This window comes from Pelodiscus sinensis, chromosome 8 (assembly GCF_049634645.1).
Source record: "Pelodiscus sinensis isolate JC-2024 chromosome 8, ASM4963464v1, whole genome shotgun sequence".
NCBI classification, from domain to species: Eukaryota; Metazoa; Chordata; order Testudines; family Trionychidae; genus Pelodiscus; species Pelodiscus sinensis.
Window position 1 is genome coordinate 42,438,937 of NC_134718.1, and position 13,126 is coordinate 42,452,062.

General features: G+C 39.0%; 1 protein-coding gene across 6 annotated transcripts in view; it reads right to left on the minus strand.

Annotated features, from left to right (window-relative positions):
* The window catches only part of EXOC6 (exocyst complex component 6), a 212,935-nt gene that overhangs the window by 106,218 nt on the left and 93,591 nt on the right, over nt 1-13,126 (minus strand). For all 6 annotated transcript variants that reach the window (XM_025179786.2, XM_006113178.4, XM_006113179.4 and 3 more), the window contains one exon: nt 9,211-9,320. In XM_025179786.2, coding sequence (XP_025035571.1) covers nt 9,211-9,320 — 110 coding nt within the window. The remainder of the gene's footprint in view (nt 1-9,210; nt 9,321-13,126) is intronic.

Sequence of the window (13,126 nt, forward strand, 5' to 3'; positions counted from 1 at the left end):
TTACCAGCCAATCACGAGGAGAAACTTTTTTTTGGGGGGAAGAGGTCTTCAGAATGGCACCTCCCCTGTCTCCCCCCCCCCCCACTTACACACACAAAGATTGTTGTTGCAATGAATAAAACATTCCCTCTAATTCCAGCATTTAACATTACAAACATGATAATCAAGGAACTGCTACATGTACTGTCAAGTAATGAAACACCATAGTGGCAATTAAGAACTGGCCAGGAAAACTGTGCAGGTGAACAGAACACACACTACTAGCACTGTGTCATTAGCAACTAAAGAGTTTAAAAAACAGAAACATAGGAACATTTATACTGGATTTGACCCATAGTCCACATCCAGTATCTGACAGAGGCCAAAACTGGATGCTTCAAAGGAAGGTACGGTAGGAGAAACTTTGCAGTAGGTAGAATTGGGATAATCTATTCCTTCACAAAGGCTTCATCTTAAACCAGAATAGTAACAGATTACTTTAAGTTTGTCATACCTTTTTGTTACTAACTATTATTATTTTTTATCCATCTAAACATCCAATAGGTCTTTGAATTTTCCTAAATTCTTGGCTTCCATATCTGGTGACAATGAGTGCCACCATCTGATTATATACTATGTAATGTGTTTCCTATGATCAGGTTTGAATTTGCCACCCTGCAATTTCACTGAATGTTTGCTTTTTTGAGTACACATGCACACTGAGCAGAGGTCTTTATGGAGTTGTCCACAGAGATGCCCAGATCCCTTTTCTCAGTTGATATAGTCAATTTAGAACCCTAAGAGGTATATAATCAATGCACATTTTCCCCTTCAATGTGCATTATTTCATATTTATTGACACTGAACTTAATCCAACATATTTTACCCAGTTTTCCTAATTTCTTCTGAAGTCCCTCACAGTCTTCTCCAGTCTTGACTATAACCATATCATTTGTCAACTGTACCACCTCACTGCATGTCCCCCTTTGCAATCATTACTAAACATATTAAATGCTAAAAGTAATACAAAATCTATATTGTGGCACGCTGGTGTTAACCTTCTGGCATGATGAAAGTTGAGCATTTTTTCCTATTGTTTTCTGTCTCAGCCAGTTTCTGATCTGTGATAATATTTTGCCTTTGACCACATGACAATTTAGTTTCTTTAATTGCCTCTTGCAAGGGATCTTGTCAAAAGCTTTTGAAAGACCTAAAATGATGTCAATCTGGTTACCTTTTTTCAAATATTATTGACACATTCAAAAATTCTAATAGATTAGTGAGATAAATGTTTTCTTTGCAGCAATCATGCTGGATAGATGCCATCATATATTAATTATTCTGTTCCAGGTATTTCCCTAAAGGCGTTTTAAAATTGGTACAACATTACAGGAGATTGGAGATTAGAATAGTGGCTCTTTTAAATGAAGCACTGCATACTTTTGCTAGCAGTTCATCCACTTCAAGCTTGAGCTCTTCAGCACTCCTAGAGCTATACCCACTGGGCGCCAGTGACTGGTTGCTTTTTAAATCATCAGTTTCCACCTCTTCTTCTGATAACTCAATTTTTGATAGAATCATATCTTTATTATCAAAACCAATCAGGCCTGGGGTACGTATTCTAACATTCTCCAAAGTGAAGACTGATGCAAAGAAATCATTTAGCTTTTTAGAAATGTCCTATCTTCTTTAATTACTCCCTTTACCTCTGCCCTTTCTCTCCCCTTTCCCCGCTACCCTCCCGCCCCACAGCAGTGATCCAGCAGACCCACTGATTCTTTCACAGGCTTTCTTTTTCTGATATGCTTCAAGAATGTTGTATATTTTAAAATCTTTAGCTGTTTGCTGTTTCATATTCATTTAAATCTTCCTAATTTCCCTCATATATAGCCTGCTGAAATGTATACTTCTGTTTACTGGATTCACCATAGAGTTAGAGTTTCCAATTGTGAAGACTCTTTGGTCTCAATATTTTACACTTAATATCTTTTTCTTCATCTGGATGCCCTCCTAACACATTTACATTCTTACCACTTATGTTTTGTGTCCTAAAATTAAACTCTTGGATCATCTACATTCAAAATTTTTGTCCTGAGAGAGTCTCTGGAATATTTTAGATACAGTGCTACTCTGATGCATTTTTAATATGAGTTAGAGTCTGCTGGAAACTAATTTGGATTGATTTACTAGAGCTATACTTGGTCAAACTGCTAATAAAACTCAGTACTGTTTGACAGAGAAGAAGAAATAATATGGGTGCAAAGCACATTTAAGTAATGGACTAAAAATTATTGGCTGCTCAAAGAAAGTCACTTTCCAACATACACATCCCAAATCTTTTCAGGGAATCACTCAGCTTCTTTTTACTTTTAAAATTAATAATCAAGGCTGGGATTCTCAAGAAGCCTAACACAGTTAGGGTGCGTCTACACAGCAGGACTTAACTCAAAATAAGTTACGCAAATTGAGTTACGTCAATTGTGTAGCTTATTTCAAAATAGCTTATTTCAAGTTTTGGTGCTGTCTACGCAGCACTTATTTCAAAATAAAGCCCCCTTCCTCTGACCTCCCTTACTCTTCATACAATGAGGGCTACAGGAGTCGGAGTAAGAAGTCCTCCAGCTTGACAGTATTTCAACATCATTTCAAAATAACTGCCTGCTGTGTAAACACAACTAAGTTACTTCGAAATAATGTTAGTTATTTTGAAATAATGTTGCTGTATAGACGTACCCTCAGACTCTCCATTGGAAAATCAATTGGAGATGGGCACTAAGATTCTAGAATGTATTTGGCAATAAATACTACTGCTGAATCCTGATGATGATCATCATGGAAACACCTCTCTCCTGTTCAGTCAGAAGAAATGCTGTTATGGGGCCTTCAATCTTGTTTTTGACCTCTGGGAGCTAATGTAATACAAATTAATCCATAGTAATAATGAAGCCTATAGCAATTTCAGTAATATTATCTATGAAACTAAACTATAAGAAATTAAACTAAATATTAAAAAAGAAAACAAATACATTAAATTTTGGTTGTTGGTTTTCTACTTTGTTTAATAATAACCCATATTGCAGCATTTTATGTGCGCTAAACCGTAGTTTTTTAGGTTACGTTTACATTCTTTATTTTTAAATAGCAGAAGAAAATATGAACGGTGGCACATGAAATTAGGGCCGAAAAAGAAATATTTTCTATTTATGAACTCATGGTGCTCAAGATTACACTGCAGTTTAATTATTCTCTCTTCCCCCATGAGTTTTTCAACAATATATAAGTCTCATATATTAGATCTCAGGATTCTTAATAAAATATATAATTTCAAAACACAAAGAATAATTTGAAGGTGAACCATTTTATCCTTTTATAGTAAGAGATCATAAAAAGCATCAATTCCAAAACTTTTCATTTGTCTGAAAAATACAAATAGAATTTCAATAGCCCTTTATTACACCAAAATCAATCAAATTAAGTGTGTAGAGTTTCTAGAATTCAAATTTAAAGACTACAAATGAATGTTAGCCAGCATATTCTCCCTAAAACTGAGTATTTCAGCTCTAATCAGCCATGCAGCCTTGCTGCCTTTGCATCTTTGGTTTCCAGCAAATTCTTCCACTAGGCAATAACTTAGGGCTGGCTTTCAAACCAGCTTTAAATACTTATTTTTCAATATATCAAATGTGAATGGGAACAAAATTAGCCGTGGTGTTAAATCGCTGAACTGTTTCAAATTTTACATTTGAAGAAAATGGCAGTTGCCATTTCAGATTAAATTTGTACTATACATCTACAGTACTCTTAAGAAATATACCAGGCAAAACACTTAAAAGAAAAATTGTGTCTTTAATAAATGAATCATCATCTGAAAACACTTGTCTCACATAACAAAATCCTAGGGATACACATTTTATATGATATAAAGAGGCCTTGCTATAACAACAGTGAATGGCTCTATGAGACATTATATCAATAATTATACATCTTGAAATTAAGCCAATTTTTCCTCAGTCTTGGAAAGCTGACAGACAGAGTTGAGGAATGGCAATTCAAGGAAGACTTAGAGTCCTAGTTCCACTTACAGAGACATGTAATTTAACCCAAGCCCTCACTTTTTTAACTTGTTCAACAGTAGCGGAACAAATCTCCAAACCTAGTGCTTCAAATAAATGACATTCAGTGATACCAGCCTCTATGACCTGGATGCAATGTTTCTCACTCAGAACAGTTTCCAAAAGAATTTACATTTATTAAAAACATGCTGCAACAATACAATGGACAGAGATCAACCGGGAAAAAAGATAAAATACTAATATTTCAAAAAAGATAAAATACTAATATGCACAGTCCACTTACTATAAATATATATAAACATGCACCCCAAACTTGTGGAAAGTCAGAAAACACCTTTGAGGAGGAGAAAGTGGGAGAGGTAATACCGTTTATTCGACCAACTTCTGTTGGTGGAAGAGATGAACTTTGGAAAGATATTACCTCACCCATGCTGACTCTCTCATACCCTGGGTGATATCCAGGCTGTATATCTGTTTACAATTTGGTAATACTTATAAAGACTGTTATGACAAGAAAACAGTTCTAATTTCAATTTAAAAAAGTCCAGTGTTCATGATCTGTTTCACCAAACACCCCATTCACCCACTCAATTACCCAGTACCACTAACTGAATTTCAACACTGACGGCAAAAATCTGTTTATTTTTAGCTCTTGGAGGTTTGTTAGCGTAGCAGTTAGGAAAGAGTAATTTGTGTGTTTAATGAGTCACTGTTTAGCTATGGGGGGGGTCAACAGGTACTCATTAGTACGTGTAAATTATAAACAGTATCAATTAAGAATGTGTGAAAGGAGAGTCATTTACATTTGTTAACCGAGCAGAAGTGGATGACCAGCTGTGAATAGCAAATTTGAGCCTTCAAGGCTCATCTACAAATGTTATTTTATGTAATTAAAACCAAGCTGGGCTTTTGGAGGGTAGCAGGGGGGAGAATGGAAGTGTTGAAATATTTTCCACAGAAAAAAAAGTAATTTTGTAGAGGTTTCTTTTTAGTTTATATTTAGTTTTGTTTTTATCAGAAACTCTCTCTAAAGTTGACTTCAAAGAGAATCTTCAAAGTACGTACAATTTGACATATATTCAAGAATTCTGGCTTGATTTAGGGATGGGAGACTACATTATTATTTTATTCTTGCATACTGCACCATTAGTGTGCACAGTGCTTTAGTATAGGAAGTAAAGATATATTATTTGCCAAAAAGCATTCACAGTCCAAGTAAAATAAGAAAGCGAGAATGATTGGGGAAAATAAACATCAGGCAAGGAGGAAGAAGAAAGTATATAAGTATGCTATGGTTTTATAGTATGCATCATGTTAATGTGAACCCAGACACATGCATAAAATTAAGGATGTAACTTTTATTAAACTTCAACACAAGGGAAGGTCATTACCCACCCATCAGCCTTATTCTCCTTGACCAGGCATATAACTGGTTCCAGAGCCAGAGTTAAGAACATGAGAACAATAAGACTTGGTCAGACCAGTATACTGTCTGTTACAGAATTTGATGCAACATTTTTTTCAGTTAGGAAATTGTCATCTATAATTCAGAAATTCCAACATGAAACCTCTAGCATATGTCACTCAGATTTAAGTCCCCCCATGATAAAACAGTTTTGTCTCCCTACACATTAAAGATGAGGGCTTGAAGATCTGCTCAGCCTGTTCTCTACTGTGATTTTGTGGTCTGAAGCAGACAACAACCTCATCTTCCATGCTCAAGGAAGAAGGTGGGAAGAAGTGGAGAAGTGGCAGGGTAGTGGTGAAGGGGCGCAGTAGGATGGGATTTGGGGTGGAGCAGGGATAAGAAGACATAGAACCAGGATGAGAATTTTGGAGAAAGGTGGTCAGATGGGGGCAGGGCCTGAGGCAGCATGGGAGATTGAGCACTCTCTGGAACAGAGGAATTCAATGCCTTATTGTTCTCTTTGTCTACTGAGGGTAGCAATTAACTTAGTTTGTAACAAGGGAGATTTAGTTCAGCTGTTAAGAAAATCTTTCTGGATGTTAGGATATATAACTACAGGAATAATTTACCTAGGGAGGCTGTGGAGGTTTTTAAGAAAAACTGAGAAGGGGGATGGACTAAATGACCTTCTGAGGTTCCTTTATAGCCCTACATTTCTATTAACTAAAAAATCAAAATATTTCAGATGGCCCAAAAGGAAGTCTTGTGTCATCATATGAAAAAACTGTATCTCTTTTGGTCATTTTACTCCATCAATTTTTTGATAATTATCTAGTCCCATGAACTGTCGGTCTTTTCCTCATTGAGGATGTAAATGTGTAGACAACTAAACAATTAACTGACAAGCCCGGGCTTATCAGTTAATCTTGTCGTCTAGACGCACTCCCTCCATCCCGCTGCCTCTGTATCAGAGGCAGCAATGCAGAGGGCAGGAGCCAGTGCCCATGAGAAACTGGCTTATAAGCTAGCTCCCCACGAGCATCAGATCTGCCTGCCTCACCATCCCCAGCAGAGGCAGCAGTTCAGAGGGTGAGGGGGGCAGGTGGAGCTGATATGCACACCGGCTTTCAAGCAGGCTCCCAGTGCGTACCAACTTCGCGGACCCACCTCCCCCCCTTGCCGCCTTCTACAGAGGCAGCAGTGGGGGGGAGGCAGGAGCCAGTGCTTAAAAGCCAGTTCCCCCCAGCACCAGCTCTGTGGTGTCACCTCCTCCCACTCCACCTGCCCTGCTGCCTCTATCAGAGATAGTAGGGCGGGGGGTGAGGGTGGTCCAAGGACAGCTGCCAAGAAGCCGCCTCTGTCCGCTGGGAGTCTGAGCTCCTTGCGGACAGAGGCTGCTCCAGCATCCCACGGTGCAGCTTCTGTATGCGATGAGCCTGGGGCCGCAGCAGACAGAGGCTGCTCCGCAGCGGCAGCTCCTGTCTGGGAGGAGGGGGTCCAAACTCCCTATGGACAGGGGCTGCTGCTGCGGAGCAGCTTCTTTCCATGGGGAGCTCGGACCCCCCTACAGACAGGGGCGTCTGCCACCCACGCTGCTGTCTCTGCAGCAGCGCAAGGCAGTAGGCGAGAGCTGGTCTGTGCAGGAAGTCAGTTTTTAAACTGGCTCCCTTGGTGGACTGGCTCCTGCCTGCCACCCCATGCTGCTGCCTCTGACAGAAAGGCAGCAGCATGGGATCGCAGGGGGCTCCTGTGAGAAAGGGGCCAGGAGCATACTGGCTTCCAGCCCCACCTCCGGGAACTAACAAATAGTTGTGTAATCACTAACTTTTCATGCATTTACACGACTATTCAATTACATGCTATCTTACATCCCTATTTCTGATGTGAAGGTGAACAAGAAGTGTCTTGGAAACAATGATTAAATTGTTTTTGTCTTTTGGCAGGAAAACTTTTGTATCCAAAAGTTCTATCTTTTGGTATCCAAACAAGTACAACTAAACAATAATGAAATTGTTACAGTGAGACTGTGCAGTAGAAAACTCTATGAAATCCACAGGTGTACTGCTGAACGCAGATGCGTCATGCATTCTTGATCATCTTTTGGTTTAAAAACCTTAAAATTCTGCTAGGGAAATCACTAGTAAAAACCCTGGGCAGCTTATCAGTTCCGCAGTATGATTAAGTCAACAGTATTGAGAGTTGTTAGCTCCAAAGTTAAAAAGCTGTTGGAAGCAAGGAGGTTACAAACTTTGCCAGCAAAGAAAGTAAACTTTGCAAGCCAACTAGCTCCTGATTTTTTTTTTTATTTTAATTTTCCGTTACAGTTAGAAAACTAAATGTAAAAACCATGCATAAATGCTATGCCAAAGTTGTACAACTTTAAAAAATCATAAAAATTGCAAGACCAAATGTTACTTTCAAGGGCGCCATTTTGGGAGAATGGGGATGGGTGGTAGTAGCCAGTATGTGGCTTGCCTTTCATCCCATTCCCTGGACACTAAGGCTACGTCTACACTGGCCCCTTTTCCGAAAGGGGCATGCTAATTTCACAGGTCGTAATAGGGAAATCTGCGGGGGATTTAAATATCCCCCGCGGCATTTAAATAAAAATGTCCACCGCTTTTTTCCGGCTTTTAGAAAAGCCGGAAAAGAACGTCTACACTGGCCCCGATCCTCCGGAAAAAAGCCCTTTCAAAGTCAAAGTGTAGACGTTCTTTTCCGGCTTTTCTATAAGCCGGAATAAAGCGGTGGACATTTTTATTTAAATGCTGCGGGGGATATTTAAATCCCCCGCGGATTTCCCTATTACGACCTGTGAAATTAGCATGCCCCTTTCGGAAAAGGGGCCAGTGTAGACGAGCCCTAAGGGAGTAAGAGGAAAGTGCTTACATTCCGTGCATGCCTCTCACACCTGGCTGGTGAAGGGACTCATCAGCCAGGTGTGAGAGGTATGCATGGAATTCAAGTACTTTCCCCTTATTCCTTTAACATCCGGGGAACAGAATGAAAGGCAAGCCATGTCCTGGAGCTGCCCCCCCTACCCTCCTGAAATGGCACCCTTGGTTACCGTACCCATATTAAGTGTTTTCCTGTATTTTTGTTTACAATGTGTAGTTTGACATATTAGTGTTTATACAGTAAATTATATTCCACAAAACAAACAGTGTATGTAACATAACCAAGTGAGTGTTACTACTAGAATGCTAACTTTTGCATTTTCTTAACTTTGAGCAGGTTAAAGATTAATTAACCCAATTTTTACATATATTTGTAACTAACTGTCAGGATCACTTGCTTGCGTTTAATCACATTTTCATCTGTCCTCCTCACATTTAATTATTTATCTGTATGTCAGTTTCCCTTTCCTTCTTGTGCTCTATTTAAAAGTTTTCTATTCTAACTGATCTTCTCTCAGTAAAATTTCTACAACTGTATTGCATATGACAGCAAAAACCATCTACATTAGCAAAACAAAGCTTTTGCTGAAATATCCAGTTCCAGGTTACTTTTTTCAACTACTGCATGCTTTTATAAACAAAGAAAATAACCACACAATTCAAACCAGTAAATGTTGTCTAACACAATACTAAAATTTTAGATTGTTTTCTTTGCAAAACTGTCATACACATGATATACACATGCTAAATTTCATCACATTATATGTACAATTATACAGTTAATTATATTCCAATTATGAAGCAAAAATAACATACTTATGCCAAGATAATATATATACTGCTCATTGCTTACCTGCGGTGAAGTGACTCTGAAAATTTAAGGCTTGCATAGATAAACTCCTTAACCTGGATATAGATCTGAGGCACCGACTGAGACATTGGGAGTTTCTTTGGGAAAGATTGCTATGGAAACAAAATATTAAATCTACATTACAATTCAAACTTTTATTTTTACTAGATATTTTTGTATTACACATGGCAATCTAAAAATACCAGAAATTAATCTAGTTTATTTTTGTTTTTGCTTTTCATCAAAAATAAACAAGGACATGTATCAGACCGATCTTCACACTTCTGAAAATAATTTATAACAGAAAAATATCGTTAATTTGTATTACAATAAAGCCTAACAATTCCAGCCAAGACTGACATCCCATTGTGTACTAGACAAACACACAGAACTTTCAGTCTAAATAGGCCAGAAAATGAATAGAAAGGAAAGAAGCATAAAAAATATTTCTTATCCTACAGTAACTTTTGTTCAAAATTTTTTCTCTCTTCCTCTCCCTCTCTCTCTATATATATACATACACATATACAGAGAGAAAGAGAAAGACAGATTGATTCTTGGTGCACATGTGCCTTAGTCACTTGAGATCGGAGTCTTTTGGAGTGCATCCTTTGGAGTTGTCATAAGCCAAGCTTCTTGTGCTCCTGAATTGTCAGAATAATGGATGATGTGGCCCAACCACCATACAGTTTCTTTGCTACCACAAAATCCAGATGTTATTGGACTCTCTAGTAGCAGGGAAGAAGGGAGGACTATGGAAAATACATATATAAACAGCACATCTCAAATAACTTCAGTTATTAAAAGGTAAGCAACTTTTCTTTCTTCAAGGGCTTGCCCATATATTCATGTCCATCGCATTCTTGGTGGCTCATAAGCAGCAACCTGATCTGAGCTTTCATATAACAGTTTAAAAAGTGTTGCAATACAGGTCTGTAAAAGAAATATCAGACTTTGAGATGCCTTTCCAGTAAAAAAGTGTTTTGTAAAAGTATGAATCAGACCCCAAGTGGCTGCCTTGCATCTGTCTGAAATGGGTGCTTTTAGCAAGTAAGTGAACTCCAGCAGAATGTAATCTAGTCTAAACCATGGGATCTAGACAAGCCATGTCATAATAAGTCTTAATACAATCCTATACCCATCCAGGTAACCTTTAGCAGATACTGGCTGACCCTCTTTGTTCTTTCTGCAGATGGAACAAATAATCTCAGGGAAGCCTTGGAAGGTTTAATCTTCTGTAAACAGAAGGCTAAGGATCATTGAATATAGAATATGCAGCCTATCTTTTTCCTTACTAGGGTATGATTTATGAATAAATTACAGAAAGCAGATTATTTTATTTATATTCAAGTCTTTAACTACTTGGGCAGGAATTTGGGACAGGTTTTAAATGTTACTTCAGGTGGGTGAAATATAGTATGAGGTGGATCCATCATATGGGCCTGTATGTCCCCAATCCATCTGGCTGATATAAATACAACTAAAAAAGAGGTTCTCGTAGAGACGTAGACAAATGCAGTTGGTTTAAGATACCTGTTGTTCAACACCTTAATCCCTGGTAAAATCCCAAGCGGGGGAGAAGGTTTCTTTCTGGTGGAAAACCCTTAGTGAGACTTTGGAAGAATATTGTCATAATAGGATAGAAAATCACTGTGAAGTCTTTAACAGATGAGTGATGGGCAGAAATTACTACTAACTGCAACCTGCTCAAGCTAATAGCCAAACTAGAGTCTATTAGCAAGGGTAAATAGTCTAACAACAGGGATCTGAATGACAATAGACTGCAGCTGCCAGTGACCACATCAGATTGAAAATATTTTCCATTTAGCAGTATAGGTCTATCTGGTGGTGTAAAGATGTTAAATTTAGATTAATCAACTAATCGAATAGTCAATACAAATTAAAATACATCGACTATTCGATTAGTAAATCAGGGCACTTCTGCCTCTGAAATGTAGCAAGACTCCCGCTGTGCCCCAGCCCCTTCTGCCCACAGAGATGGTGCTGGGGGGAACTGGCGCTGTCAATTACTCTGAGCTCTTAACTCTATGGTCAGACAAGTCTCCTTGTGTTTGATGATCATTTAAATGCACTTTCCATTCCAAAAAAGACACCTCTGTATCTGAGGTAGCAGCATGGGGGGAGGCAAGCAGGAGCCAGTGCTTGCAGAGACAGAAAGCCAGCTCCCCGCGAGCACCAGGAGGGAAGGGGGGACAGGCAGCTCTATGGGAGCCAGTATGCATGAGGAGCCGGCTTAAAAGATGGCTCCCCACAAGCACTGGCTCCTGTCTGCCCATCTCACCATGATGCTGCATCTGATACAGAGCAGCAGTGGGGGAGGCCCCTGCGTGTACCTTTGGAGACGTCCTGGCTTCCCCCTATCCAGCAGCGCAGCTGAGTCATGCGGCCAGGCATCCTGACTCCCCCCATCCACACCCTATGGCCACATGCCAGGCTACCAGCCTCCCCAACCCCTGCATTGCATGGGTTTCCCCTCCCCCATACTGCAGCATACGGGAACTCTGATCCTGGAACAGATGTTGCCAGACCAGAGAGTCCTGGTTCGTACAAAAAATTGAAATTAACCCCCAAACAACAAACAATTGCCTTTTCTAAATGACCACTGACTTCTGTTGACTGAAGAATTTAATTCATCTGCAAGGACAATGATAATTCTCAATTGGCATTACCTCTATAGGAGGCCCAATGAGTTACATAAGTATTTGCTAGACAGCAGGAGAGTAACAGTGATCAGAAATGATGGGTCATAGCCCTGAATGTGAGAGGGGAGTGATTAGAAATGGTATTAACAAAGTGGTATATGTTGAGCACACTCAATCTAAGTCAGGATAACTAGTGCCTGAAGTGTACTTATCAACCTCTCTGTTAACTTATTTGTAAAATGATGCAGACTAATATCTGACAGACTTGTAGGCCTTAGGCAGCAGAGGGCTATGAAATATATGGGAATATAAAGACTACTACTAAAGAGTAGTCAACAAAGGGGTATCTTAAGTCTTGGCCCCCTGGCTCTCAGCTCAGTGCATTTGCCTCTAGGACAGAGGGTATTCTGTGATGAAGTTACTCACATGTCTGCAGAACATACCCTGCCTTTGTGGTCAAGTAAACAGACAGCCTGATTCAACCAAATTGCACAATGTCCTGCAAACCCCTGTGCCTTAGAGAAGGATGTGTCCAAAACAGTCACAAAAAAAATAAAATACTTTTTGTGGGCTCTCAGGCTGCTTGGGGGTGGTGGTGAGTGTAGTGAACAGGGACCGCAGCCCCCTATTATGAACCTAAGCATATTTCAACTTAAGAACACACAAGAGCAATAGCTCTTTCTGGGGAAGAAGAAATGAATACACAAGAGAAAAATGACCTAAAGCATATTTTTTTTAAAATACCCTAGAGTATGTAGTGCTTTAGATATATAATTCTCAAAGATCATTACAAATGTGTAGGAATCGTGATTCCCCATTTTACAGATGAATTGGCAGAGGCACTCAGATGTAAAGAGACTTTTCCAATGCCACAAAGCAGATCAATAGCAGAGCTGGCAACAGAAACTGAAACTCTCGATTTCCAACTGTATTATCAAGTGTACGAGACTGCAGGCTAAATATCATTAATATTTGGGTTGCAAAAAAAAAATCTATAAACCAAGTGTTGTTCAATATAAAATGGCAGAGCCTTTATGGGCTATAAATCAAACTGAAAACTAATGGTTCATAGAATGAATTCCCTTTTTAGTGAATGACAAGCTACCTTCATTGACAAAATACTCATTTTTGAATTCTCATGGCTCATTTATGTGCATGGCAGATGGTCTAAGATTTTGTATTTTTATAAGTAATAAAATAGTTACAGTTGTTTAATACAATATAAAATTAAGGCAACCTATTAGCTAAGTCAGTCA